Raw genomic sequence first — 27275 nt, 5'->3', positions numbered from 1 at the left:
AGTCAGCGTCATGGTGCATCAGCACTTGCTTGAGCAGAGAAAGTTTTTCTGCTTGAGGTTTTCACTTGAGGCAAGGGGAAGCAGGTGTCTGCGTTTCTTGTGTTCAGCGTAAGAACCAACCAACTGGTGATACTGGCGCTTGTTTCAAAATGTGATTTCTGAGCAAAGGGTGAACGGAAAAAATAAATATGAATTTATATCAGTACACACCAACACACGATTTCCTGTTGACTAAACAAGCAACCTCTCCTCTGCTTTGGGCTAGGTAATTACTTTTAATTATTCACCACATTCTTTGGTCTCTGATTTCTTAGCAATTTGCTTTCTGAATCTTTAGCAACAGTAATGGTGATATTCATCTACACCCTACACTGCTCTTCAGCCTGCTGTTATTTGTTGTTCTCGCTCCAAGACAGGGAATAGACCCCTGAGTACAAGAAACCTGAAGGGATGCTAGGACATCTTTCTGTGATCCTGATAAGCTGGAGCAGTCTCTCTTGCTAGATAACACTCCAAACACAACAGCCTTCCCCACTAACCTTTAACTGTAACTGACCTGGGCTTTGATCAGAAACAGAGATGGAGTCATATTGTTTTACTCTGACACCCCGAGTTCCTTCTCCAAATAAGTTTGCATTGAGCAGAAAGGAAGGAAAACTGTAGTGCTCAGCATCTCTCTTCACGTGTATTAGCTCCCAGCCAGAAGGGTCCCACCATATTTTAAAGATCTGGCAATTTACAGCCAGGGAGGAAGCTGGACTAGCAGCTAGATCAGGCATCAGCATCAGCAATGGTTCTCCAAATTATTTTTTTTTTAACCAGAGCAGAAGTGACATCTGCTAATGAGCAAGATCTTGGCTTGGTAAGAGACTGCAGCTCCTGCTTTAGGCAGAGCTGCATAGGAGCTGAGAGTCCCTCTCGAGATGTTGCCCTAGGCTTGCTATGAGACACTAAAACCACATCCACACCAGCAGGTTTCTGCCCTAGGGATTAGAGATAGAGGCAGAGAAGTGCTGCCACTGTGCACATTCGCACCTCCAGCGTGAGGGCAGTTATGGGTGTAAGTGAAGGGCATGAGAAAGCCTACATCAGTATTTAGACTCGAGGGCTTTACTGAAGAGTGACATAAATATAGTTCATCTGCTCATTCTTTCTTTTTTATCTCTGTGGAGAGCAAAGAGGGTCTCAAAATTTAAGGAAAAGAGCTGTTGTTTAAAACACGGACAAATGAATTCCACTTAAAGGCAGGACCGGAGAAAGGATCTAGTTAAATGTTTCATGAGACTTGTCATGTTAAACCTTTAAGAAAATCATTACACACAGATTTAATTTATGGGGAAGACCCGGCTGGCCATGAAGATATTTCTTGGCTCTTTTCAGAGCAGAATATTTTATGTCAAATTTTCTGCAAGCTTTTGACTATGGAAATTAGGAGCCAGGACAAGAATAAAGCTGAAGCTGCCTTAATTTATGTGATGAAGGATAAACAGTTGTGATGTCTAAGAAGCAGATTTCCCAGGATGTGTTGCTTTCTTTTTCTTTTTCTTTTTTTTTTAATGTCCTGTGCAACAAACAACCTCCTTGCATAATTAAAAGAAAAAAATAGTATGAAAGGGGAACAAAACGAATCTTGGTCTGACCTAGGAGATATGCCACAAGGTGCTGCTAGGGCAAAGGCTGAAAGGGGACAGCTGTTTCGTTAGGAGTGTCCTCTTTGGTAGGCAGGACAGGGATTCGCAAGCACTGCAGGCTCTTCTAGCTTTGGTTAAACACCAGGAGCCAGATCCTCAAAGAGGAGAAGTGCCACAACCCTTGAGACCAGTGCAGCTGCCAAAGTATGGATTCGTTGAGTGTGTGCCCTACCCAGATGTTTCCCAAGGAGTAGAACAGTCCAGGCCCAGACTTTCCAAAGTGCTGCTTCTTTCCCTGAAGTGTTCCATGCCAGCCACTCTCAGACACAAGTACTCTCAAAGTGCTGGGCTAGAGACTTGCCTGCTCTGTTCTGGCAACTCATGTCTCCTTTTCGTGTTTTTGCATATACTGGTTTCATGCAGTCATAGCATGCTGAAAGTCAGTAAAATTAATAAGAAAAGTAAATCAAGCAGAGAAAAAACGAAGAACTACCCTAGCGTGAGGTAAACAAAAGCCCTGTTTCTCAGCCACAGCACTGACCGTGCCCTGCTTGAGGAAGAAATGGAGTAGAATATCCCCTGGCTGTGTTGTGTCCTCAGCACCCCGCCTGCCCAAAGCTGCTGCCCCATCCCTCAGCTGCCCTTCAGCCCCGCAGAGGGTCTGGGTGCCTGGGCAGGTGCTGGGGGGCCGTGGAGGAGCAGAGTGGGGGCAGCAGAGCGTGGCGTTAGCAGGGCGAAGAGTTGTGCATCCATCCTGAGCGTGAGCCCGGGTGTGACGGCGTACAGCCCGACAGCCGTCAGACGGAGGGTCCCGGCAGGCACCTACAGATCAGAACAGCAGGATCAGGCCTTGCGTCATTCTCCACCTGCCCTTTGCGGACAGGTTCACCACCGCTCCTGACGTGTTGACACAGCTTGGGTGCCCGTGGCCATGTTCAGGTGCCAGGCTCTCCCCATCACACCCCGAGGCTCCCTCTGGAGCTGGGTTCCTCTTTGGCTTTGCTGTTGCTCCATGCTGCCAAGCAGCTACCTGGCCTTTCGGGGGAACACGGAGGAGGTCTGGGAAGGCTGACAAAAATTTGGTGTTCCCTGAGCTCCTTCCAGCCGGGCTGTGCTCCACGGTGGGGCAGGGCAGGGTCACCACCTTCACTGCACAGCTGCTTGACCCAAGGCCCGGAGGGATAGTGTGGTTTTGCCCACATTCACGTTAGTGGTACACAAGCTCTCAGGCTCCCCTTTAACCACTAGACAATGCTTCCTGCCTTGTTATGTTATTAATTCAGAATAAATTTGCAGGTGGGGAGGGCCCAATGGGGAGTGCAGTAAGGGGAGGCGACCAATGGGTGCTGAGCATCTTTCAGAACTGATGTCCCTTTGCATCTCAACCCTTTGCTCTTCACCTCCAGCAGCTCCAGAGACCTTTCTAACTCCTCCCTCAACCCCACCCTGATGAAACCCAGCAGGGGATAGATAGGGGTGAATGGGGAGGGGCACACGGGGCAGTCCACATTTCTGTACATCAAGTCTGCACAGACAGAGCCTGCAAGACAACCTCCCTGCAACCCCATCACCTGAAAGAGACCCTGGCAGTCATGGACAGGTAAAATGAGTGCCTCCAGTTTCTTGTTCATATAAAAAATGAGGGTCCTTCTCTTAGAATTAACCTGCTCCCCATTTGGTGCTCACCATCCCTTTCCCTCTCCCCGTGATCTAACTCCCTGACCCAGTCTGCTCTTGCACCTTGCATCTCTGTGTCATTCTTTCTCTTTGACTATCTACCACCCTGTACTCTTTTCCCTTTCTGTCATTTCTCTTTCTCATGACTATTCTCTGTTCCTTTTCATGCTTTTTCTTTTCTAGAAACAAACAAAAAAAAACCCAGGAAGATGAACATTCAGATGTTATCTGCCGCTTAAGCATCTCAATCCCTGCCCACTCTTCTCTCCTTATCCACCTATTCTTTCTCTTGCACCAAATTTTTGTCTTACTGTGCTTCTGCTGCTCACACCCTTGTGCTCATACGCAAAGACTGTTCCAGCACTGGATTCCTCTACTTGCACGGCAGTTACTCTGTGAGCTAATTGTCACTAATCACTCTCCTCAACTGCATATCATTCACACACTTGGGGGGCCTTCACTCTGATTTGAGGATTGGCTTCATGAATCTTTATTTGGGAAGGTCTCTGTTCAGTCTACTTCTTCAGTGCCCAGGTATAACCGCAGCTCTTGTGCCCTTGCTGCTTTCCCTGGAGCTATGCTGTAGCTATTGGAGTTTCACAGGTATCCAGCAGTTTGTACCTGACTGCACATCTGCTCAGTTGCTCCCTGCAACATCTGTTCATTCATTATTCTTCCCGTACCGGCCACGTTCTGAAATCCTCCCTAACAAAAACCCCCGGGACAGTGAACAGAGAAGGGAAAACAGGAAGGAACTGATGTTGATGAACATTTCTAGTTGAACAAATGGCTTCTGTGATTCAGAATTGTCTTCACTTTGTTCTGACACCAAAAATAATCTAAGCGATCATCATCTTATTTTTCTGGGCTTTGGGGTCACGGTCTTCACCCTTATTTGCATCTGCATGCTGTTCCACAGGGGAAAAAAACACTGAATAGAGAAAAATGGGAAGAAGTGAGAAAGGGACAGTTAGAAGAAGAGTCAGAAACATTTTGAAAGCAAATGTTTTTGCCCAAAACTTCACAAAAAAAAAAAAAAAAAAAAAAAAAAAAAAAGAAAGAAGAGAGAGAAGGGAAAACCTGTTTTCCCTAAAGTTTTTGATGTGTTGAAAAGCATTTTTCTATGTGAGCTTTGATGAAACATGAACACAACTGTCATTGTTTTTCACCTGAATTGTATGGTTCTTTAACAAGCAATTGCATTTTTCACAATTCTTCTGCTCTGTTTTCTGCTATTGTGGCACACCCCAGGTAAGAGCTTTGCAAGCCCCTGCCCTGTCATACCTGCTCATTTCCCGTGCGATTGCCTGGGCTATCCTCTCTGGACAACCCAAGGGTCTGTCACACATAGAAGGGGTGTCTCCCCTCTAGCACCTCTGTTATGGGGGAGAGTCTTTCCCACATCCCTGCAATAACACACATCTAAGAGGGAGAAGCCTGAATTGACAGTTCTGTGAGGGGACCAACGTGTGTGTGTGTGTGTGTGTGTGTGTGTGTGTGTGCGCGCGCGTGCGTTAGGGAATATACACCCATGTTCATAAGTGTTTGTATGAAGGCAGGGAATTAGAGTAAATGTAAGATGGTGGGAAGTGGGGTGACTCTAAGTGTGAGAAAAAAAATCAAAACTGATGATGAAGAACATAGAGTAGGTATGGGAAACACTCACCCAACATAAACTTCCAGAGAAAGGGGTGGTGAAATGCAGTGGGATCAACTTGTGCTCTACTCCTGACACAACCTGCAAGCCCAGCAGAGCAGGACTGTGGCAGCACTTACAGAACAGACTTCCAAGAACTGCCTGAGGCTGTTCCTGGGCTGAATCAAATGCTTAGTAGGGATGTTTTGCCCTCTGAGTGTGTGCAGGACTTGTCTTCCCTACAGACTTTCTCCTAGAAGGACACATGTCACAATTCTCACGTGATATGCTCTAGGAGAGTGGCATAACTGTATGTGTGTGCTTGCTCTCTCTCTGTGAGCAGGACGGGTATTTTTGCACCGCAGGCTGAGAGTGACATGGCAGGAAAGAGGATGTGTGCAGGTGGCTTACCTATCTGTGGGACAATCAGGGTGGCAAAGGTGCTTTGAGGGAAGGATGTTTCTCTCTGGCCATGCGGTGTGAGGTGCAACAGGGAGTGCGGCAGGAGGGTGAAGCATGTGCACTAGGTAACAAAATGCAAGAGGATGTGCATCACCCCGTGACTGAGCACCTGTGGTGCAGTGGCCGTGTGCGAGGGTGCACCAGGGACAGAAGCTCCTGGAGGAGCAGGGAGGATGCCACTGTTAGCTGGAGATTAACTGCTCTGCAGTGCTCAGGCTTTATGGTGACATTGGCAAACAGACGAGGGGTGTTTGTATAAGAAACTTCTCCTTGCTTAGAGTCTCAGATTTAAATCAGGTTTAAAATCCTAACAAAGCCAAATTCCCCTATCCTAAACCTCATTGGAGACCCCCCTCAGGAAAGCCCAGCTCTATATCTTTTAAACTGACCCCCCTCTCCCTGCTGAACATCAGCCTACCAGAGGGAAAAGATGACAAAGGACATGATTATTTTTAACCCATTCTCTTCTGTTTTGCACTGCTGTGGGGGAGGTGAGTACCTCACCTCAATGAACACAGCTGGTCTCAGCTGCCTGTGCACCTCCACTTGGCAGTAAGGCTGTTAGATGTGGCCCATGACTTCCTTACCCTCCCCGTGCTCCTGCTGCCCCTCCCCAGCAGGATCCCTGGGCATGGGAGCAGGCCCGTGCCAATCCCAACGTCTGTACAACGTGGAAGTGGTACAATGTGGGCACGGAGAGGTACCAGCATGCCTACCCCACTAGGTGTTCTGTTAGCTAGTGTGGGGCACCTTACGCGAGCCCCTAGACCTGCACGCTTTCAACCACGCTCTTCTTTTGGACAATTCTGGGAAGAAACTCTGTCCAGTCTTCTCTAAAGAGGCTCTAATTTGATCCATCCCTTGCCCCAGTGGCTTTTCAGGGTTTCATACAGCAAAAATAGTATTTCTTGATGACTGAACTCCAGACCCTCTCATCTCCCCAGGTCCTCTCAGATGCCTTCAGACTTCTCCCTCATTGGTGTCCATCTTTTGGATATTTCACACTCTACCCAACCATAGTTGCTGTTTGACTAATCACTACTAATTCACTTACTATTTCCACTCACAAGGTCACCTGCTTCATCCCCACAGTCAAGTCTGCACCCTTTTCCTAACACGTTGAATGCAAATTAGCGATGCTCTTCTCGTACTGAGAGGCCTGGACATGAGGCCATGTTTTTGGTGCTGAGTCCTTTAACAAAGACATGGTCAACTGCTGACTCTAGGGTGGGGCTAAGGCAAATTCTCTTTTGTCTTCTCCTGCAGCCTCCTGATGAAGAGGAAACTCTTCCTCTACAACTTCAAGAACCTGCGTTGGGCCAAGGGCCGGCGTGAAACCTACCTCTGCTATGTTGTAAAGCGCCGCGACAGTGCCACGTCATGCTCCCTCGACTTCGGATACCTGCGCAATAAGGTACGGGGAATACCTTGGCATCCTGCTCTTATATCCATGCTGAGGTACATGCAGCTCCAGTTCACCTGGGACAGCAGGGAAAGGAGGGCTGGGACAGCAACACAGGCACTGGCACATGTTTCCATGAGCATGGAGACTACACTGGTACATACTATTTGGGGGATGCAGCCTGCAGGTAAACCTGTACTTTATGCTACTTCCAAGTGTGTTACCAGCAAGACATCCATGTCGCTTTACCAGTCTGCCTACTTGTCTGCTTAGCTCAGACCCATTCCTCTTATGCATCCCTACACATCAGTGCGCTCCTGCGCTTTTCTACCCAGTCTTCCACTTACGTACCACTGGGCCTTCACCTTCTGTACACTGACCCTAGTGTCATCCCTCAAACAGAGTTCATGACCTGGTGTGCAAAAGCCAGTCTTACACAGAGACAAGATACCAGTTTATTCCATAGTTGCACAAAGGTGGGTGCTAGGTGGTAATTTCACGAAGCTAGCACACCACACAAAAGAACTTCAAGATATTTGTAACTTCAGACTGCATAATTAGGTATTTGCTATAATGACAATTGGTGGTTAGTTACTTATCACTTCTATCTCTCATTGGTTAGCAGCATGCTTCGTCTCGATTTAAAGTTACAGTGGGTTTTAATTTTCCTGCACACACTCAAAGGGTGAGGGTCTTTATTCAGGCAGAGGTCTCTGAAGCAGCAGGCTTGATTTTTACTATTATGAGGATGGTTTTCCAAAGGACACTCTAATCTCTAATTAAACTGATTTATAGTAAACCATTTTTAACAAGCCTCCGAGTTCCAGGATGTTTCTCTTCTTCAAGGACAGTAGCTCCTGACTAGAAATTCCTTACTAATCACTGTGGACAATTTAAAGAACAAACTGACCTAAACTGATGTATCCTATCTGTCCTTGTATTTGATAAGAAACGTGTAGGGACAATAATATGTCCTATGCGTCCTTGTGTTCAGTGAGAAACATTTGTACAGACTACACTAGGACCTACCCCCCACCTTGTTTCTCCTCCCTTCACACCCCACCCAGCTCACGCCTCCCTCCTCACCCCTCTTACACCTTGCTCCCTCCTCCCCATCTCAACCTTGCCCCTCTCCCTCTTTCACAAAGATGGGCTGTCACGTGGAGGTGCTCTTTCTGCGCTACATCTCAGCCTGGGACCTGGACCCGGGCCGCTGCTACCGTATCACCTGGTTCACCTCCTGGAGCCCCTGTTACGACTGTGCCCGGCACGTTGCCGACTTCCTGCGCGCCTACCCCAACCTCACCCTCCGCATCTTCACCGCACGCCTCTACTTCTGCGAGGACCGAAAGGCAGAGCCTGAGGGGCTGAGGCGCCTGCACAAGGCGGGGGCTCAAATTGCCATCATGACCTTCAAAGGTGAGATATGCAGGCAAGAAAGGAATGACAGAAAGTTATGGGAGGGAGGTTAGGGTGACCCAGGAGGATGGGAGAAGCTAGAACAAGGAGCCAGAGAAGATGATGGCAGGATGTGATGATTGATTTAGTGATCATAGGGAAGGTCAGTGTCCTCTCTGGGGCAGTCTTGATCACTCTGTAACTCCCCTGTGCCTTGCACAGATTATTTCTACTGCTGGAACACATTTGTGGAGAACAGGGAAAAGACATTCGAAGCCTGGGAAGGGCTGCATGAAAACTCTGTCCATCTGTCCAGGAAACTTCGACGGATACTCCTGGTGAGAGCCAGTTCTTCTTCTCCCTCCAGTGTCTCTTCCCCTCAGCTTCTTCCTCTATTCCTCGTTACAGCTCCTCTCTGCTCTTTCTGCCCAATCACAAATGGTCATCTGCCATTTCATTCATTCCTGTGTCTTCACCTTTCACATCTCTCATGACTCTCTCCTCCAGCTTCCTTCATATCTCCTCATTTTCTTCCCCTTCTTCCACCTCTCATTCCATCCCCTGCCATTCCTTCCTCCTTCCCCATCTTCATAAGTGCCTGCTCACTTGACAACTAACCCACCATTTCCATTTTGTCCTGCAGCCATTGTATGAAGTAGATGATTTACGAGATGCCTTTAAAACTCTGGGACTTTGATGTGAAAGTCATCAGCAATCAGAAGACCTCACAAACAGATGTTCTTTGATTTCCAACTCTCTTCCTTACAACAGATCTTTCTCTTCTTCCCTCTCTACATCTCTCCTCCTTACAGCCCTGTGTCTAGAGATAAGACTATCCTTATTTTTTTCATTTCCAAGGAGAATTAAGCTGATCTTCTGAAGACACATTCCCCAGACTCACACCTCATCCATTGCTAGCTGGTAACAGCCAGGACTGCACTGATGTTGCCAGAGAGAATTTTGTCTTCCCTCAGTCCCTGTGGACCTAATTCAGGTGGTCCACTAAATGGAGTTCTGGGTTTAGCCTTTCCCAGGTGGGAGCAGACAACCTGCAAAGTTTTTGCAATGGTGTTCTCACTGGCACCGCACGGACCTGCACATTTCATGAGGGCTTTGGGGAACATGTCTCCCGGCTCTTAGAGCTGCACTACACTGAGCTGCTCTGTGTCCTCCCCTATGAAACGGTTTATTTGTCCTTCTGGATGTGGGTAGGCAGTTGAAAATCATCACCATTTAGGTAGTATGGCCTATTTTCTAACAGCAAAATTGGCCAGTTATTTGAAAGCTTGACTGAGAGTATTGAAGTGAGTCTTGGACAGCCCAGCTAGCTTAGCTCGGAAACCTCACTTAAAGCCAGCAGGTCTTTTAAGTGCCTCCTGCCCAGAAATGAGGGAGCTTCAGTAGCTGTGGGTCCAGGTTTTGTGCCCTAGGACACATTGGAACTAGACAAGAAAAGCCTAAAATGTAAGCAGAAGACTTGCTGGCCAACATTTTCAAGTGTGAGCTGCAATTCTAGGTGTCCAACAAAACATTTCCCGTGAAGAAATAGATCGCTCAACTCTTATTAACTATGCTGAGAGCTGTGGCAGCTCAGGGTCAGTACTGATTGGCATGTGGACCTCCCATCCAGCCAGGGAAAGAGCCACCAAGGCACTTCACCTCTGCAATGTTTCTCCAGCATACATCTACTGGAAAACACACTTCATTTCCACATTGTCCCTATGACTTAGTTTCTCATTCACGTAGGTTAAGGCTGTGTCATTTTAGATAGTGCTTTGGCATCTACATCAGTCACCATCTGTTTCTTCATATACCTGAGGGAGCAGCACCACAGCACTCACTACTGGAGTACTTTTCATCCAATGAGCATTTCCTCCTAGATCAGACCTGCAGTATGCTCCCTCCCTAGCCAAATGTCTCTGTTGGAGGTACCTTAACAGTTCCACAGTCTTCTGTTTTTTCAAGCCTTTTACTGCCCATAGTATGGCCAGATACGGCTAGTTGGTGACTGGACTGACAGCTGACCAGAAAAAACACCAGGCATGAGCAAAGCTGTGCAGCCTGTAGATAGATATCTTTACAGAAGATATCTGGGAGCAAAATCAAAGCATCCTCCTGCCTGGCAGTCACTGTGTTTCCACTGGGGGACTCCATTAGTACCTGACCTTGTGGACATAGTCTTTACCAAGCTGAAGACATGGGTTCATAGTGCATGCCTACTCACCACCACCTTCCCACTACCCAAATTACAGATAGATTCTCCTCTTCATTTTAACCTCTTGAGGCTTTCTTTGCCAAGGCTAAATCTGTCCCGTGTTTTAGGGGTGCTCTGTCATTTCCTTCATGATGGTTGTGAGTTCTCTGCTCCATCCTGTTCCTCTTTATGACTAAGGCTGGAGGCTCCTGTGTTGCTCCTCAAAAGACCTCCCCTGGTGATAGACCATCACAGGAGGACAGGAGAGAGCCCTGCTCCCACAGTGACGCCTCCTGCTAGGAGAGGTCACAACTGGGTGCATCTAAAGCTTCCTACAACTTCAGGCTCCTGAGACACTCTCAGTTTGAAGAATTCTAGGAATAGCAATGAGAGTTCTTTGCAAAGCATTAATTTGCAAGCGTGGTGTTGTATATTTGTTTGATATGGTGGATATTATTTATATAAATAAAGGTCTTACAAATGAGCATCTGGTTTTGCCACTGTTTTGGTACCATGTGGGTGAGGGAAGTAGAAGTTGACACAGAGGTCTGACGTGCCATCTCTCCTTTCTGATTTCTGGAGAGACGACCTGGCACTAGCCTATTAAACTGTCTTTATCCTTTTTATAACTTTGAAATTGCTGACAGTGCCACCCAGCAGATCAAGGCAAATAAATTATTCAGGCAGTAGATACTTTGGAGATACTACCAAAAATCTGTGATGTAAATGCTGAAGTTGTTCAAGATGCTTCCTTCATTGATTGCAAGCCTATTGTCCCCATCCATGACCCATAACTAACCAAAGTGGACACAGAAGTGCTGGGTCAACGTATTTCACAAAACACGAAGAGAAGCAGAGGCAGAAAAAGGATGCCTGTCTTCCAATTTTTTGGTACTGACCTGTACAACACTGTTGTCCTTCTCAGTGAAATTGTTGGAGAGCTACTAGAAAAATTAACATTTTCTAAAAAAGCAGTTGAGATACTGGATTTTGCTTAAATGCTGACAAACACTGAGTTGAAGATACTTATTGAAACATGACAACTGGTGACGTTATACAATGGGAGAATAAATGCAATGAGTAAATGCAAAGAAGCATACACTGCATTCAGAATACTTCCTAAATTGCTTCTTCTGAATTTAAAACAGATTAAATTCAGAGTGGACTGTTTAGCTAGTCTATGTGATTTAGCTACAGGGGTTTAGCTCTTCTGTTGCAGAGATTCTTTTTAACTGCATTTTTTCTGTTCTCAAATACCAATTCATATTATTTGTTACAAGGTGTTTTTTGAACTGGCACTATTAATTAATTCAACCTCAAATGCATTAGATGTCTCTGCCAAGAATAACTCCCTGGAGGATGACTGTAATGTAGTAACATTACTTTTTCAACCTAAGATATTTTTTACTTGCTTTGTAGACTGTGTATATAGGGAGCATTTCACTACTGCTTGTGTACTCTAGAGTACCACTTACATTTACAGCCTATCCCTTACAGAGATAGTGTCTGTGCTACTCCAGGTGTCTCCTTCCTTTGTATGCACCTGGGAAAAGAGCAACTCCTCAAGGGAACTGTGGTGAATATACCTCAGGCCCCATTGCCTGAGCTGTGGGAAATGGGGGCCTGGGATTCCTGGGAATTCCTCACGAGACTGGGGGGAACAGCCAGAGCAGGGGCCTATGGCACTAAGTGAAAAACCCCCCGTCTCAGTTGATCCAACATCCCACAGTTTGCGGTACTGAACAAGGCACAAGCACATCTGAATAGCTGCTGCCCCAATTCTTGCTTTCCATGAGCCTGCCCTCCTCCCCGTTCTCTTGTTTCTCACACCCTAAAGACTACAGCCACCATTAGTGACAGGATACAAAAGATTTCCCAGCAGAGCTGTCACAAACATGAGCTTTAGCCAGGCCTGCCCCCATGACAGGGTGTGGAATGTTTTGGGTGCTTTTTGCATGCCCAAGCTGTGTTACTGTAAGCACATCTTCACAAGGCTCAGGGGGCTGATGAAAAACCATCCTGCCCACAGGCTGGAGGCAGCTCCTTCATCCTCACTGAACCTCATCCTGCGTGTCTCTGCATGCGGCCACCTGCGTGACCTTTTGGCAATCGATCAGACCCTCGGGATGCATCCGGTGCTTTATCACCCCAGGGGATGAGATACGGAGACCACCTGCTCGGTGAAAGCTCCAACTCTGCGTCAGGGCGAGGTACAGGATCGGTCTTTGATGATGGAGGAAACCGGATAAACAGGGGATGGGATGGTTATTGGTACAGTGTGGAAAACCAGACATGGGTGCCATCTCCTGGTGCACGGCGGGGTCTGGCACCCTTTGCAGGGGTGTTGGCTGGAGGGATGTTGTTCCTCACTGCAAACGGCTCTCAGAATCCAGCTCTCGACAACCCCCAGAACATGCCCACTGAAGAGCAGGACACTGACATCATTCCCACAGCTGCACACAGCATTACTCCAGGTCAGTACACAGAGTCCTTGGACATCACACTGCACTAATAAGAAACAGATTACCATTAAACAATGCAAAGACACGCTCCAGGCCCTTGCAAATACAAGGGGGATTTTCAAAGCATGCCTCCCCCCTCCCCTCTTGCTCTCTCTCCCTTTCCCACATGCTGGTACTTGGAAACCAGAACAGAAAGGGACTTCAGGGTCATGGAGTCCAGACCCCTGATACTTGCCCCTTCAGGGGCTTTTAGCCTAGATGTATTTGTCCTCTAGCTTAAGTAGTTTTATTCTCCACCCCTGGTGCTGCCCCTTTGGTGTTTCTATGAGCAAAAATTTCATTATTTAATCACATAGGTATTAAATATTGGAGGCGATGGGAATCAGATTTGATTCGCAGAAGAAACGTGGAGCAGTTTGGCACAGAAGAGATGATTTGTGCTGACAACACCAGCAGTGATAAGCAGCGCCTCTGAAGGGGAAGGAGAAAGTGGGTTGCTTCAAGAGCAGCGGTCAGAGCAGAGGCATAGGCGCCAAATTGTGGCAAGTATTTTGAAGGGTGCCATTGGCTTTTAAATTTCTCACTTTTGTGATAGGAAGGTTTCCCTTCAGGCTTCCAAACCCACATCAGATATGGCTAAAACGTCACTGTTGTTGCTGCTGTTGTCACTAATATTATTAAGCATACCAACTGAAGGACTGATGTGACTTTTGAAGGTGTGGGGCTGATATTGAGGGAGGTAATCTTCCTGCCTGCAAGGGGCCTGTCTCCTCACATGGGCGAGTGCACCCAAGTTCCAGGGCAGGGAGGACGTTGATGTCTCCGTGCTATAACCTTGTTATTAAATCACAGTTAAGACCTATCCTACTCCACAAGCTGGAACAATGTTTTTTACAGGTCCAGAAGGACAGAAGAAGATGGGAGTAGATCATCTCTCTCCTGTGGTTACCTCTATAGGCTAGCAGTATGGTAGACCTACATCTAGGTCCTTACACACCAGTAGGAACACAGCAGATTGCAAGTTCACTTTGACAGCTAAAACTGGTGTAAAAAACTTCACTGGGCTTACTTGGCAAGCTTCCAAATGGACCACAGAAAATTTTGTCCTCCCACCTTCAATGGGAAAGGACTGAGCCTTCCCCGAAGAATCATATATGCCGGCTAATTCATAAAAATGGGTACATGCACTTCAGTTAATCCAGGCACTTCTGAGCAGCTGAATGACTTCGTAATGCCCAGAGCTGACATCAGTAGTAGCAGTGACCCATGACAGGGATGGGGATGCCAGACACTTCTCCTTCATTACGCCTCGGTTATCAGCTGTACCAAGAGACTATACCCATCCAGATGTGACTGGGGGTTGGGGGGGCACCAGCCTGTGTCAGTGTTCACTTCAGAGTCCAGGCTCCACTGGGAGAATGGCACCATCTCTCACGCTGCCTTGTCCATTATTTCAGCTTTATGAGGTGTCTTCTTGCTCCCTTAGAAATAGTCCTACACATTGCAGGACCACCACCACTGCAAATTTCTTGCCTAATGGACTAGGATTTCTGCTAAGCAAATGGGCACATCACTGGTTCACCCCTCTGACCCAGAGTCACTTGTGCTGGGGCAGGGCCACAGGATCCTGATCACACTCCAGCTGGAGTTGTTACAGCCTCCATAAAATGCTGTCTCTGCTTTCAGCTGTCTCCAAGATCCTGCTTCATTTCCTCTCCCAGAACAGCAGTGTAGCTGCTTATGCTTCAGAAAGGGCTGTTGAATACGCAGAAACCACATTTGGCCTAGGAGGAGCTGAAGAGAGCTGGAGCCTAAGAGTGTGCCAGACGAGAAGTATTACATCTTCTTACTTTGTTCTTCTTCTCTAGTATTTTACTAGGGAAATACATTCCTAGTAATACATTTTCAGGAACACACTGTTGCTGTGTTCCTCTTTTGGGACTTCTAGCAAGACTGATTAGTCCTTCTGAGAACAAGGAACAAACAAGAAGTTGGACAGAAAACCGGGTAATTACAGGAGACAACAAATGAAAACATTTGTTTTGCGAGTAAGAGTCATAGAGTCAATACTATAAGTGTAGGGAGCTGAAAAGGGACATAAACCAGCACATCCCTGTGCAGGCACCCACTGCTTCCTGAAGAACAGGGACACAAGCCAATATTACTTTGAGACAGGACGATGGAAGAGGAGCAGGCCCAACAGCTTCCAGGACGTGTGTCCAAAACTCATCAGGTTGCACACCCATCTCATATTCTTGCTAGTGCTGACCTACTGTTACTAATCCACATGGCATCCCTCACAACCTGAACAGAATCACACCTACCACACCACCTGAGAGAAGCTGCACTGGATAATGCTGCAGAGACCCATGTTAAATGAAACTGAGGAGCCTGGTGGGATTTCATTTTCCTCCTCCTTCATCGATCATTTTGTCCTCTGTTGTTCTGCTGTATATCCGGAACACTCCCTTGCTTTTCTCCCTTGGCGACCAGCCCACTCTCTGGCCTGGGGCTAAACAGATGAGTATTAGCTGAAGTTCAAAGCAAGAATAGGGTACTTCTTGGTGTGCCAGGAATAACCCCTCCGTCCTGCACTCAAGGCACTGTCCTCTACCTTGTCTGCAGGAAAACTATTTGATGGCAGTAGTTCATTGAGATGAGCCTTGGACTGTCAGGAACAAAGTTGGAGGATTCACAGCAGGGTCTGTACTCACCTTCAGATGATACTGCAGGAAAAAGCAATTAATTTGGAGCAGATCACCATGCTGCTGATTAAAATCAACTCTGGACTGGTATATTCCTTACTGGACTACTGGTCCTTTCTGATGTAGAACCGCATGGTTGACACATCCCTCACTTCTGGACTGTCTAATCCCCCTCATCTAGTGATACTTACAGAAGGCTCTTGTTCTTTCTTGGGTCTTCTCAAATGAATTCTCACCTATCAACCCACCTTCCCCTCCTAATTCAAGTTCATGTCTTGTTTAATGCCCAGGCAATGACATTACCCTACTCCAAAGATCTGGGCCATCCAACTGTCCATCTTCCTCCAGAGACTTGGAGTTTTAGCTACACTGAGCTCTGACATTTCCAAGGTCAAAGTTTGACTGCGTATTTATTCTAAGGTACAGAAACATAGTGACACCTAACAGCATTTTTATATTATTTCATGTGAACTAGCAATGTGTCACTAATTTCCACACTGCTATGGGTAAAGCCTTCTCTGTGCTATGCTAAGCTGTGAGCAAGGTTCTATGATGCTTAAGTATTTCTGTCAAGAGATCTTCAGGTCTCATAGGTTTTCTTAAATCTTAGGGTTTCCATTTTGTTCTGCCCATGGACACTACATATTGTTGTGTAGCTTGTGCTGTTATACTTTCTAGACTCTCAGATGGTACTCAGCTAACTTCTGTAGCATAATAAAGTTTCAAATCAAGCCAGAAATGACGGTGTTTGAAGATATATGTTGATTAGGCTCAAATCACGTTGCCACATTCCACAGCAGACCAGTAACTTACAAGTTGTGTTGCTGAATGGTTATGGGTCCTGGTGTATTCAACTGCATGTTGATGAAGTGATTAGATCTCTCCTTAAGGAAGCAAAGAGTTAACACTAGCATGTCCAGAAGGAAGGCATGTGACATCCATCCTGAGGTCCTGGACAGGGGGACAGAAGGTTTAACCATGCTATACACTGCTTGGAGTAGTTTTACTTGGTTAATGTAGGAGACACTCCCCAGCCGGCTGCACTCATCTTTAGATACTCTCTCAGACAGCAGGGGCTGGACCTGCTTCCTCAGCCTGCAGGTTTTCTGGCTGTCTTGATTGTCTGCTAAACATCTGGAAACTTGGCCTGGACAAACGATGCTATAAGATTTAATCAACTAGAAGAGATAGGCATGGTTCCCATCAGCCCCTGCCTTATTTTTCAAATAGTCATTTGTGCCAGCATGTTGCGGATCCCAGCAGCAGCACATTCCCCAGTCAGATCACACAGCGGGCCTCCTGCTTGGAGGGGTTGAGGATCATCAGACACGAAGTTCCCAACACGATTCATTCAGATGTTTTGCATTATCTGCTATTCAAACTGAAAACTGTTGAAAAGCCCAACACACCTGTATCTTCTTTCTGTCTTCTGCCGGTGGAGATATCTCCTACCATACCATTCCACTCAGTGTTTACAGCTGGAAAAGTAGACTTTTTACTGCATGCCCTCAGTTAGCAAAGAACAGCTGGGACTCCGGAGTGTAGAATTACAACGGAAGGATGAGCGCCCAGGAACTGAACAAGAAAAGCAAAGTTTCCACAGAGTTGACATTTTCCGTTTTATTCTGTTGTTTCCACAGTTATAAAAATAGAGAGAATCAAACCTTAAAATGAAGTGATATAATCCTTAGTAATAAAAGCAGTGATCTAATAATAATATTACATGAAAAACTATAAAAGCATGAAGTATTTTTCTGAAATATACATAGCCATAAAAGTGATCTTCATAAAAAAAAAAACCAAAAACAAAAACAAAAACAAAAAACCCAAAACCAAACAGAATGCATTGCTCTTATTACTTCTTTGGAACAGATCAGAACATGAAAGATGTTACACGCTGGCCTCTCAAGAGGGTACTCACAGGATCTGACTGCAGAATCAGCAGACATGAAAGTTCTGATCCTGGGGCATGGTCTTCATCCCCACTGGACTCTCAGGAAAGAGAGTCTTGTAAAGACCCAGAGCACTGTGTCTTGGCTGCCCAGCTGCACATCCAAGCTTCCTGATGGTTTCTCATGTACTCCTTCTGACACTTAGCAATGCCCAGTCAGCAGTAAGAGCCTTCTCTGGTGGCAGGATGAAGCTCGTAGTTCAAGGTTGCAGTAGAAAAGATTGCCAGGGACTGGCTTTTCAGGTCTTGTAAATAATGATGCACAAATGCTTAAAAGCATGCTGCTGATGCCTGTTAGTATTCAGTTCTCCCACAATGGAGGAAGACCCTAGCAAGAAGAAAGAAACATGAACATTAAAAAATAGATACCAAAAGCTTAAGTTACCTCTTCAATGTGACCAGAGTTTGAAAATATAGCATCTAGACCAAGAAATCACTCTGATCCACCTTCAGCATGCTAGATAATCTCCCCTGGGACACAGCTTTCCAGACAACAGGGCGGCATCTTGGAATTTACTGTGCCATGCAAACCCGTCCTAGAAAGACACTCAGGAACAGAAGCTTTTAAAAGGTGGCAGATTACATAGCTGAAGCCAGGGGAAGTGGAGCTAGATCCTGTGGAAAGGCAGAATTTTGGGGGTTAGAAAGGCCCTCTAGAGGTCTCTAGATCAACAAGTTTGCAGCACAGCTAACCCCAAAGCTAGATCTGGCAGCTCAGAGGAAAGTTCTTGGCGGGGTCTGACAGCCTCTCTGGGCACCTGTTCCAGTACAGCACCACTGTCGGGGAGACTTTTTCCTTCTATCAGTTGGGATTTCCCAAATGCCTGTTGCCTCATTTTCCCTCTGTGTGGCTTTGAGAAGAGGCTGGCTCTGTCTTCTCTGTCTTTATGCAGTGGAAAACTGCAGTTAGACCCCACTTAGCTTTCTTTTCTTTAGGTCTAACAAAGCCAGTTCTCTCAGCATCTCCCTGTAGAGCAAGTACTCCAGGCTTCTGACCATTGCAGTGGTACTCCACCAAACCCTTTCCAGTCCCTCAGTGTCTTTCTTATGCCAGGCAGGCCAGGACTTGACAAACAGTCTGTATTTCTCTGGAGCATGTGCCTGGAACTCACTCTCCTCATTACAACTCTGCATAATTGATACAATGGGGCTGGGTGTTCATAAGGGCTCAGCACACAGGCCTTCCCCTTCCTTCTGTGGAGGGTTGATGGCTAGTCAGATCTACCGATAATGGATCCTATTCGCCTTCATTTTAGGGGAGGGTTGAGTTTGGCTGAGACAGCAAAGACTCAGCGTGAGTGTCCCAGTGCAAGCTTCCTAGCCACTGTGACTCTGCAGTAGTCAACAAGATTGCCAGGGGCACAGGGAGGAATAGGTCTTTGTTAGCTGGCTTTTTAAAACCAAGACCTAAAGGGCATATTCTCCTTGTACTGCTGCCCAGGGAACTGTGCTGAGTTGGCTGTAGTCTGTCAGTACTCACAGACATTTAGCAGACAGCTCTGTTCAGCCCCCTGGTAAGCCTCGCACTATGCATTTGATTGTGCGTAAGCTGCCATCTTATTTAATCATCATCTCAGACATTAGGAGACTCGGGAAGGCTGAAAGCCAAGGGAGAAATATCTCCTCAACAGTTACATTGCATTAACTACTCGGTTAGATCAGCTGACTGACTGGATAACGCCACTGACTGTGTATCCTGTCACCTGAACATCTTAGGTCAGGTCCAGAGGTATTAAAAGACCTATGTGAAGTTTGGGGTGAAATGAAATCTAATTCTAACTTTTCCTCAGTCAGAAATAAAACTAAGCATTTATAGCATCCTACAAACAGGTTAATTTTTCTCCTTCTAGACTGTCTGTATTATGTAGGTCTGTGCATCCCTTCCTCTATCTCCTGCCGTCCATTCTGCTAGCCCCCATTCTACATATGGGGACCAGTTCAAGCAAGAACCGGCCTGCCCCACAAAGAGTGGCTGAGCCAGGAAGTGAACTCCACTCCTGGTCTTCTCTCCTGTTCAGTAGACCACCTTCTCTTTCTCATATAGTAGGATATCAGGCTGTAGAAATAACTTCTGCAGTTGTATGGATTGCAAGAAACAGGGAGTGCAGGTCTCAGTCATATGATACTCTTATGTGTAAGCTCTGACCCTGATAGTGAATCCACCCATCTGGGCTTTTGAACTTAACTAAAACCAGTGGCCCTGTCCTGAGAGGCAGAAAGAGTGTACTTGAAGCATGTTTACACAGCTGAAGGAGCTTTTGGGACCAAACAGCTCCAGTAAGCTGCAAGCTAATGAACTTGTAGCTGATCCTTGTAAAGGGTTGAAATGATTTACCCTTTCCTTAGTAAAAAAACCTGAGTATTGTTAATTCTCTTCTCTACTCCTGGCCACAAAGGCACAATGTAGCAGCATAGTCCCTGGCAATTTCTTGCCCGCTTGGCCCTCTGTTCATGCAGCATCAAGCCCATGCTTATTTTTCCTAATATCATTTCTGCTAACACTGTTCCCAGGATCCTCCAAACCTCCTTTTCCTAGGCTTTTGCATTACTTTTCACTCTCAGTGTTTTCTTTAAATGCTTACTAACCGAAAGGATATGAAAGAGCTCCATACAATTCAGAAAGATGTATGAAGAGAAGCTCCAGGGCCAATAATCATCTTCTCCATGTTGATATGCAACAAATCTTTTCCAGCAGTAACTGTAATCTGAGAAGAGAGATATCCAATCACTCTTGATGAAAGGCATGCCCAGTTCTTTCTGCATTATTATGTCAGTGAGTCACTTATTTCTCACTAAGACAATGGTAAAAAGCAGGAGAAAGATATTCATCTGAGTGTATTCATGCAGGGAACCAACAATGACTTGCATCTACACAAATAAGTTAGTGGAAAGGGGAACCAAAACTCCTCAAATAGCAACATGTCTAAAAAGAGGAATTGCCAGAGACAGAGATCACTACAGTGGCTTGGGTAACCCCTACCACTGGTAGCACATCAGGGCATAAAGCCAGAGCACGTTGGCCAAGGGAGAAGGAATCAATGAGTGGCAGCTGCTTCTTTGGGGGAGACTGAAAAGGGGAGTGGCACATGCAATCAGGGCTGTTCAGGCATACTTTCTGGGAGCCTTGTGCTTGATCTCAGCAGCTTTGGCTAAGACAATAAACTTGTTGCTTCAATCATGAATCTGACTTATCTTGATGGTCAGAGAAAACCTGAACACCCTAACATTTAGCAGTCTTGCATTGATCTTAGTGTCAATAGGATGGCCAGAGCTTTTGTCAATGCTCTCTGGTGGTGTGATCCCAGAGACAGATTTCCCAACATAAATAATGTCCGCCAAGTTCACATTTGACCTGGTAAGTTTTGTAGCTGCACACTCCAGTAGTAAGTATCCAGACAGGTATGTGAGATTCATATTTTCAAATGTAGATTCCTTTCTTTGAACTGCTTGTCTATTTTGAGCCAACAATGAATATGAGCCAGCAGTGTGTGTTTCCAGCCCAGAAAGCCAACTGTATCCTGAGCTGCATCAAGAGCAGTGTGGCCAGCAGTCCAAGGGCAGGGATTCTCCCCCTCTGCTCCACTCTAATGAACTCCCCTTGCAGTGCTGTGTCCAGCTCTGGGGCCTCCAACATAAGAAGCACATGGACATGTCTGAGCGGGTCCAGCCGAGGCAACAGATGATCAGGGGCTGGAGAACATCCTCGGTGAGGACAGGCTGAGAGTTGGGGTTGTTCAGCCTGGAAGGCTCCAGGGAGAACTTACAGCAGCCTCCCAGTACTTAAAGGGGGCTACAGGAAAAGCTGGGGAGGGGCTCTTTATCAGGGAGTGTAGGGATAGGATGAGGGGTAATGAAAAAAACTGAAAGAGGGTAGATTTAGATTAGATATAAGGATATAAGGAAGAAATTCTTTACTGTGAGGGTGGTGAGGCCCTGGCACAGGTTGCCCAGAGCAGCTGTGGCTGCCCCCTCCCTGGCAGAGTTCAAGGCCAGGTTGGACGGGGCTTTGGGCAACCTGGGCTAGTGGAAGGTGTCCCTGCCCATGGCAGGGGGTTGGACTAGATGGTCTTTCAGGTCCCTTCCAACCCAAACCATTCTGTGATTCTATGATTTTTACAGCCAAACGTCATCAAGCAAGCAAGATATACATGCATAAAGACAGACATGCAAGAAATGTTCTCTGTGATGCATCATCTGAAAGTCTCCTTTAGATATGTCTCCTTCTCTTCCCCAGCTATCAAGAGAACCAATTACTTGCCGCAGCTGGCAAGCTGATCTGCATACATATACTTGGAGGGACAGATTCTATCTTATGCTCAGGATTTTTCACTGTATATAAAGGAGGTGTGGATGGTTACAGAAAGACCTAACTCTCCCTGTTTAGATTTATCAAGAGGAAATGACCATGCCGGTCCTGCTGCTGGGTGGGATTAGGGAAGAACTAAGGCAGAAGAGTGGCATTTTTGCACTCACTAGTCCTCCCCAATGCCAGTCATCACCGCTATTACAAAGCACAACTGCTGAGAGTGCACATAACCCCAGACCTTTCCATTCACACCTAGACAGACCAAAGAGTTGTTGGGTTACCTGAAAGATTCATGATACGTATAATGACTCCATTTGTTGACAGGCTCCTGAGACCTTGCAGGTTACGGATATCCAAGTGCCTGAACAGCTTGGCTGCGTATATTTCCAAGGTCACATTGGGATGTACCCTCAGGAACTCCAGAATTCTTCTGGAGCATTTCCCACAGGGTGTAGTAGATAGGACCCAGGTGATGGAGCAAGAAGCTGATGGCATGGCCTTGAAACAGTTTTCCAAGAAGTTGACTTCAGCATGTTGGGTAGAATTGTTTGAGCACCAGTTCCTCCAGGTGGTACCTTTGCGCCACCTGATTTCATACAGCAGGTACACCACCTTTGGATGTTTGTCAGGCAAATAATTTCTTTTGAATTCATTTGGCTGTATCTTCCACCTGCGACAAAAGTACCAGCAGTACTATGATCCCAACATTTCAATGACGTTTGGTCCCATTGTGCATTGCCTGCTCTCAACATCAGCCAAGCCTCCCACTCTCAGCCTTTCACATCACAAATGAGCAGCTTGAAGGAATTTGCAATCTAATGATCTAAACCGGGAATTTGCTTAGGCTCCAGAATTCCCCTAGAGTGGCCCTGGTGAAGCACAGAAAGCACCTCCTTGAGAGGTGCTGGGAGGGTAGGCAACAGCATCGCCACTCTGAGATCAGCAGGGTCAAAGCAGCAAGAGAGCTGGAAAGGAAAATAGGGGAAAGGGATGGTAAGAAAACAAGGCACAAAGCTTCTTAACTTTGCTCATCTCTGGAAATTGCCATGGGCCCCAGGTAGCACACAGTGATAGAACTCTTACCTTTGGTTGCTCGGTCTGGGTGCAGAACCTATATAAAAAGGATTTGTGAGTCATTGGAGATAGGAGATCAGAAAACAAAATTTCCTCTACACCTACTGTCCTGGCTCCTTTCAGACTATACAATCCCTGCCAAATCTCTTTTACCTAGAAGGGCTTAATAAGTAGTCCGAGCACAGCAGGATAGCCACTCTGGGATGCCGAACTCATGGATTTCTACCCAGGAGCTAAACTTGATGGTTGTTTAAACTATGCTGTACATGAACCCTTGCTCACTTTAACACATTAGGGTTGGCTGTGATCTCGCTCAAGTTTAACTTCACTGATTTCAGCAGTACTGCACCTGCTTTTCCCTGAGCAATTCAAGAGCAGAATCAAATCTCTTCTCCCTTTGTATTTTCTAAACCACTTCTACTAGGCAAAACTTGAGCTGTTTTCCTGTTGGTACTCATAATGTCAGTCTAGATAAAAACATTTTCACACCCAGTGGTTCTTTCTTTTCTTAGTATGAAACCATTTCAAAAGCTGAAAAAATGTAAGCACCAAGGAAAAAATATCAGTGCAGAAAGAAGGATAATTTCTGACTAACACATACCTATGGGGTGGCACCACAGACCTGCCTGATTTTTGTCTCTCATGGTAGCAAAGAAGTTTGACCCTATTATCCATTGATCCCTTTCTAGCTGACAGTCTGGATGAAAACAATTGCAGGTGAACAAGGCTAGTTATTTCTTTTGTAAAAGTCCATCCATAACAAACTTAAGGATTTAAGAGCCCTCATTTTATTGAAGAAAATAATTAATTTACTTAGAATTAAGATTCTAAAGGCACAATTTTCCATATCTCTTAGCTCTTTAAGATGAAGAATTATTTGAGATCTCTTTCTACATTGAGAGGTCTTTCGGAATTAGAATTCTTCCTGCCTAATGCCGCATCAGGGTTAAGAAAACTATATTAATGTTTTGAAGCTGGACCTAATCCTCAAGGTACAGTAATGCATTCAAAGAGATGACACACACAAATCCACAAGTGTCTCCTGTGTATCTTCACATACCAGCACACACATTTGTCTGTACTCACCAGTTCCTTAGATACAACCACAGTAAACATCTACACTGAATCTGAAGAAATAGACCTACTTTTCACATACGTGTACTTACCTCTACCAGTGACAGCAGCCATGGATATTTCTGGGTTTGTCCGTCTCCTCTTGGGTGATAGGTGTCCCTTTACTGATGGATGTTCCTTTATTAGTCTTACATTTGTTTCAGTTTCGATTCCTGAAGACTGCAATTTAGACGTTAGTAATATTACCCAGCTGAATATTTCTTCATGGTGACTTGCTTTTCTGCAAATAATCTACCTCACTGGGTGAAATTGAAAGCAAATTCCTGGCAGCAAAAGACCTCAAAAGAGGGTCAGTCCCATGTATAAGTGGATCTAGGGGTGTAGACAAGGTTGCCTGCCGGAAGCTGGAATTAACAGATAAGCCATTTTTTTGCAGTGCAAAATAGAAATTATATTTCTTTATTACCACAAGTCCCAGAATAGAAAAGCAACTCTTCTCTTGTCACCCCAACGCACCAAGAGAGAAAGAGCATCTGCACAAATGGCATGAAGTCATAGCTGTGGCATGACAGGTAAATTTTCTGGCACCCAGATATCATCAGAAAATTGAGCAGAACTGAGTGGAGAGAGGAAAACAGATGTCATTTGCAAAAGCTTGTGATTTTATGGATCTCCAACAGGTGGTAATGGCTACTGCCATTTTCCTTCATGGGACCATTCTGTGGAGTTCCAAGGACCACTCACACACCCTTGAACCTGGGTCCTCACATAAGCAAGGAACACCCTCAATGTGTGCGAGGACACATCTTTAGCTGTGGTCAGCGACCGGGCAGACGCTCTCAGGCAAACTCTAAGCAAGCTGCCCAGCATCCAGAAGAACTATGGCAATGAACAGTTTGTTGTGGGGGAACACCCAGATATTTCTGAAACTTTACGGCTGAGAAGAGCTCTGTGCTCACGTGGGCACCCTGAGAGCAAGACCTAGGCCAGCTGGTGAGCATCTGCAGAAGCTATTGGTCATGACAGATCAGTTCCCTGATGTAAAAAAGAATAGATTTTTTTCCAGTGCTCTGAGAAATCTGCTCAACATTATGAACTGGGCATCACCTTTCTGTGATCTGTTCTGTAACTCACACAAGATGCAGCAAAAAAATATTTCCCAATTAATCTGAAAAAATGAGTGAAACAATGCTAGTTGCTAGTGAGAAGCTTTCCTCTGGCTGACACACCCAAAACAGGCTTGCAGAGCAAAGGCATTACAAAAGAATTCTTCATATGGCCTAGCTAGAGATGACTGTGCTGAGTCAGTCTCTATGATCTACATTTTCCTCTGGTTTTGTTATACTGTTATTTCGTGGCCGCAGAAATGGATACGCATTACTCCCTGAGGACAAAGCCATTCCTTCCTCAATGCCAAGTCTGATTTGGGATTGTAAAGCTTGGGGAGTAATTTATTTGTATTCTCCAAGGCCAGCCTTCAATATTCTATTGTCAAAAAAATACTCAGTTTCCTGCAGGGGCAGAACAAACAGAAGTAAACATGAATGGTGGAGTACAGAGGGAGGAGGGATTCAGGCAGTGGCAAGGCCCTTGGTGAAGGAGAAGGCTGGTCATGGCAGGTTATCGGGCAGCAGAGTGACGACACAGCATCTGCCTTCGCTTTGCATCAGGGCCTTTGCTGCCGCAAGGCCACCACTCCACAGCACAGAATTGTTCCACAGTGGCTGCATTAGCTCATATCTTCGGAAGCATGAATGGGATCAGCTCAGACACTCAGAGACTTCTTGAAGCAAGCAGAAAAGTGTTTGACTAATGTGGTTTTGAGTTCATGGACATGATGGACATGATAGTCAGTAAGGCCAGAAGTGCATCAATACTACAGTATTCTCTTCACTTCTCTCTGCAGTAGATATTTACAAATATGCAGTTGTAAACTAGGCTTTGAGATGCTTAGTCCGGTCTGCAAGAAATGGCTTGATTAGCAGCAGTGCTCAGTAACAGTAGTTCCTGGTATAAAACCAACTGGTGTGCCGCCAGCAGAGAAGACAGAATGAGTCCAAGCAGAAGCAGGGAGTTTGCAATGCAACATTTCCAGGTGTGTCCAACAAGCTGAATGTGCTCTATGAGATGATGGAAAACCAAAAAAAAAAAAAAAAAAAAAAAGAAGAAGAAAGGAAATGTTAGTCTGTTGTTCCTGTCAGCTCAATGTGAGGAGAAGAATCCCTTCCAAATCTGGCAGTTGGTTTAACCCTAACAAAATCAGAAAGACAAGGTCACCACACAAGTGAATTTTCATGCTTCTAGAACTTGCACATTCTGTCTACAGGGACCAAACTTCAGTGCTTCAGAGTATGGTGATGACCTCCGGAAGGGTCATATATCCAGGTGGAAAAACTCTTTCTTGGCTTTTATGAGCAAACAGCAGTAATCCAGTAAGCTTTTAAGATGCTACCTGTCTGTAGCAAGAGTCATGTATATGGGTGGGACCTCATAGTACTGTGCTGCGACCAGATTTTTTTTTTTTTCTATTCCTCATGCTGTCAGTTATCTCCCTTTATAGAAGCTGCTTAAGATAGTGTTAGAGATAAATATGAAGGTGGTTTGTAATGCTGAGCTATCAGTAACATCTGAATATATCTCACCCACTCCAGCAAATGGATTTTTTTAAAAACAAGCACCACCCCTATACACACACCTCCTGAACATAAACGCATTTTGGAGGAACATACACAGCAAAGGGCACACAGAATGGTAGACATACACTCACTCATGACTCCTTTAGCCATCAGGTTCCTTAGTCCTTCACAAAAATATTCCCTTTGGTCGTAGTGGAGCCATGCTTGTATACATATGACCAGATTCACTGGTAATCATGTAGAAACTTCAGTTTCTTCAGAACACTTTGCAGAGGGACTCACAGAATCATCTAGGTTGGAAAGGACCTTGAAAATTATCCAGTCCAACCGTTAACCTGGCACTGACAGTTCCCAACTATACCAGATCCCTCAGCGATCGACCATCGAGCATCCCTCGACCTGACTCTTAAACACCTCCAGGGATGAGGACTCCACCACCTACCTGAGCAAACCATCCCAACTCCTAACAACCCCTTCTGGAAAGAAATGCTTCCTAATACCTAGTCTAAACCTTCCCTGGGGCAACTTGAGGCCATTCCCTCTTGTTCTATCGCTTATTACCAGCTCTCTGCACCCTCCTGTCAGGGAGCTGTAGAGGGCGATGAGGTCTCCCCTCAGCCTCCTCTTCTCCAGACTAAACCCCCCCAGTTCCCTCAGCCGCTCCCCA

The 27275-nt window shown here is 45.8% G+C and overlaps 2 protein-coding genes across 3 annotated transcripts; one reads left to right on the top strand and one right to left on the bottom strand.

Moving 5' to 3' along the window:
• Nucleotides 1–347: 347 nt before the first annotated feature.
• On the bottom strand, nucleotides 348–26999 carry LOC113488778 (C->U-editing enzyme APOBEC-1-like). Its single transcript, XM_026864095.1, has 7 exons — nucleotides 26970–26999; nucleotides 24065–24191; nucleotides 22908–22935; nucleotides 22106–22494; nucleotides 20105–20223; nucleotides 17387–17846; nucleotides 348–359 (listed from the first exon to the last, which is right to left on the bottom strand). Exons 1-6 carry the CDS (start codon nucleotides 26997–26999, stop codon nucleotides 17820–17822), a joined length of 720 nt encoding a protein of 239 aa, XP_026719896.1. The 3' UTR covers nucleotides 348–359; nucleotides 17387–17819.
• AICDA (activation induced cytidine deaminase) lies at nucleotides 3088–8965 on the top strand. 2 transcript variants are annotated; one of them, XM_026867977.1, is made up of 5 exons: nucleotides 3088–3231; nucleotides 6673–6820; nucleotides 7957–8227; nucleotides 8429–8544; nucleotides 8850–8965. In XM_026867977.1, the coding sequence occupies exons 1-5, from the start codon at nucleotides 3224–3226 to the stop codon at nucleotides 8901–8903; spliced, it is 597 nt and encodes a 198-aa protein (XP_026723778.1). In that variant the 5' UTR covers nucleotides 3088–3223; the 3' UTR covers nucleotides 8904–8965. The 2 variants fall into 2 exon arrangements, with proteins under 2 accessions (XP_026723778.1, XP_026723777.1); XM_026867976.1 differs by lacking the exons at nucleotides 3088–3231; nucleotides 8850–8965 and having other exon boundaries at nucleotides 6680–6820; nucleotides 8429–8700.
• Nucleotides 27000–27275: the final 276 nt, after the last annotated feature.

The sequence above is a fragment of the Athene cunicularia genome (genome assembly GCF_003259725.1).
Source record: "Athene cunicularia isolate RWA chromosome 1 unlocalized genomic scaffold, athCun1 chr1_part2, whole genome shotgun sequence".
In the NCBI taxonomy this organism is placed as follows: Eukaryota; Metazoa; Chordata; class Aves; order Strigiformes; family Strigidae; genus Athene; species Athene cunicularia.
The sequence above is the reverse complement of the archived record's forward strand: the minus strand, read 5'-3'. Positions and strand labels throughout refer to the sequence as shown.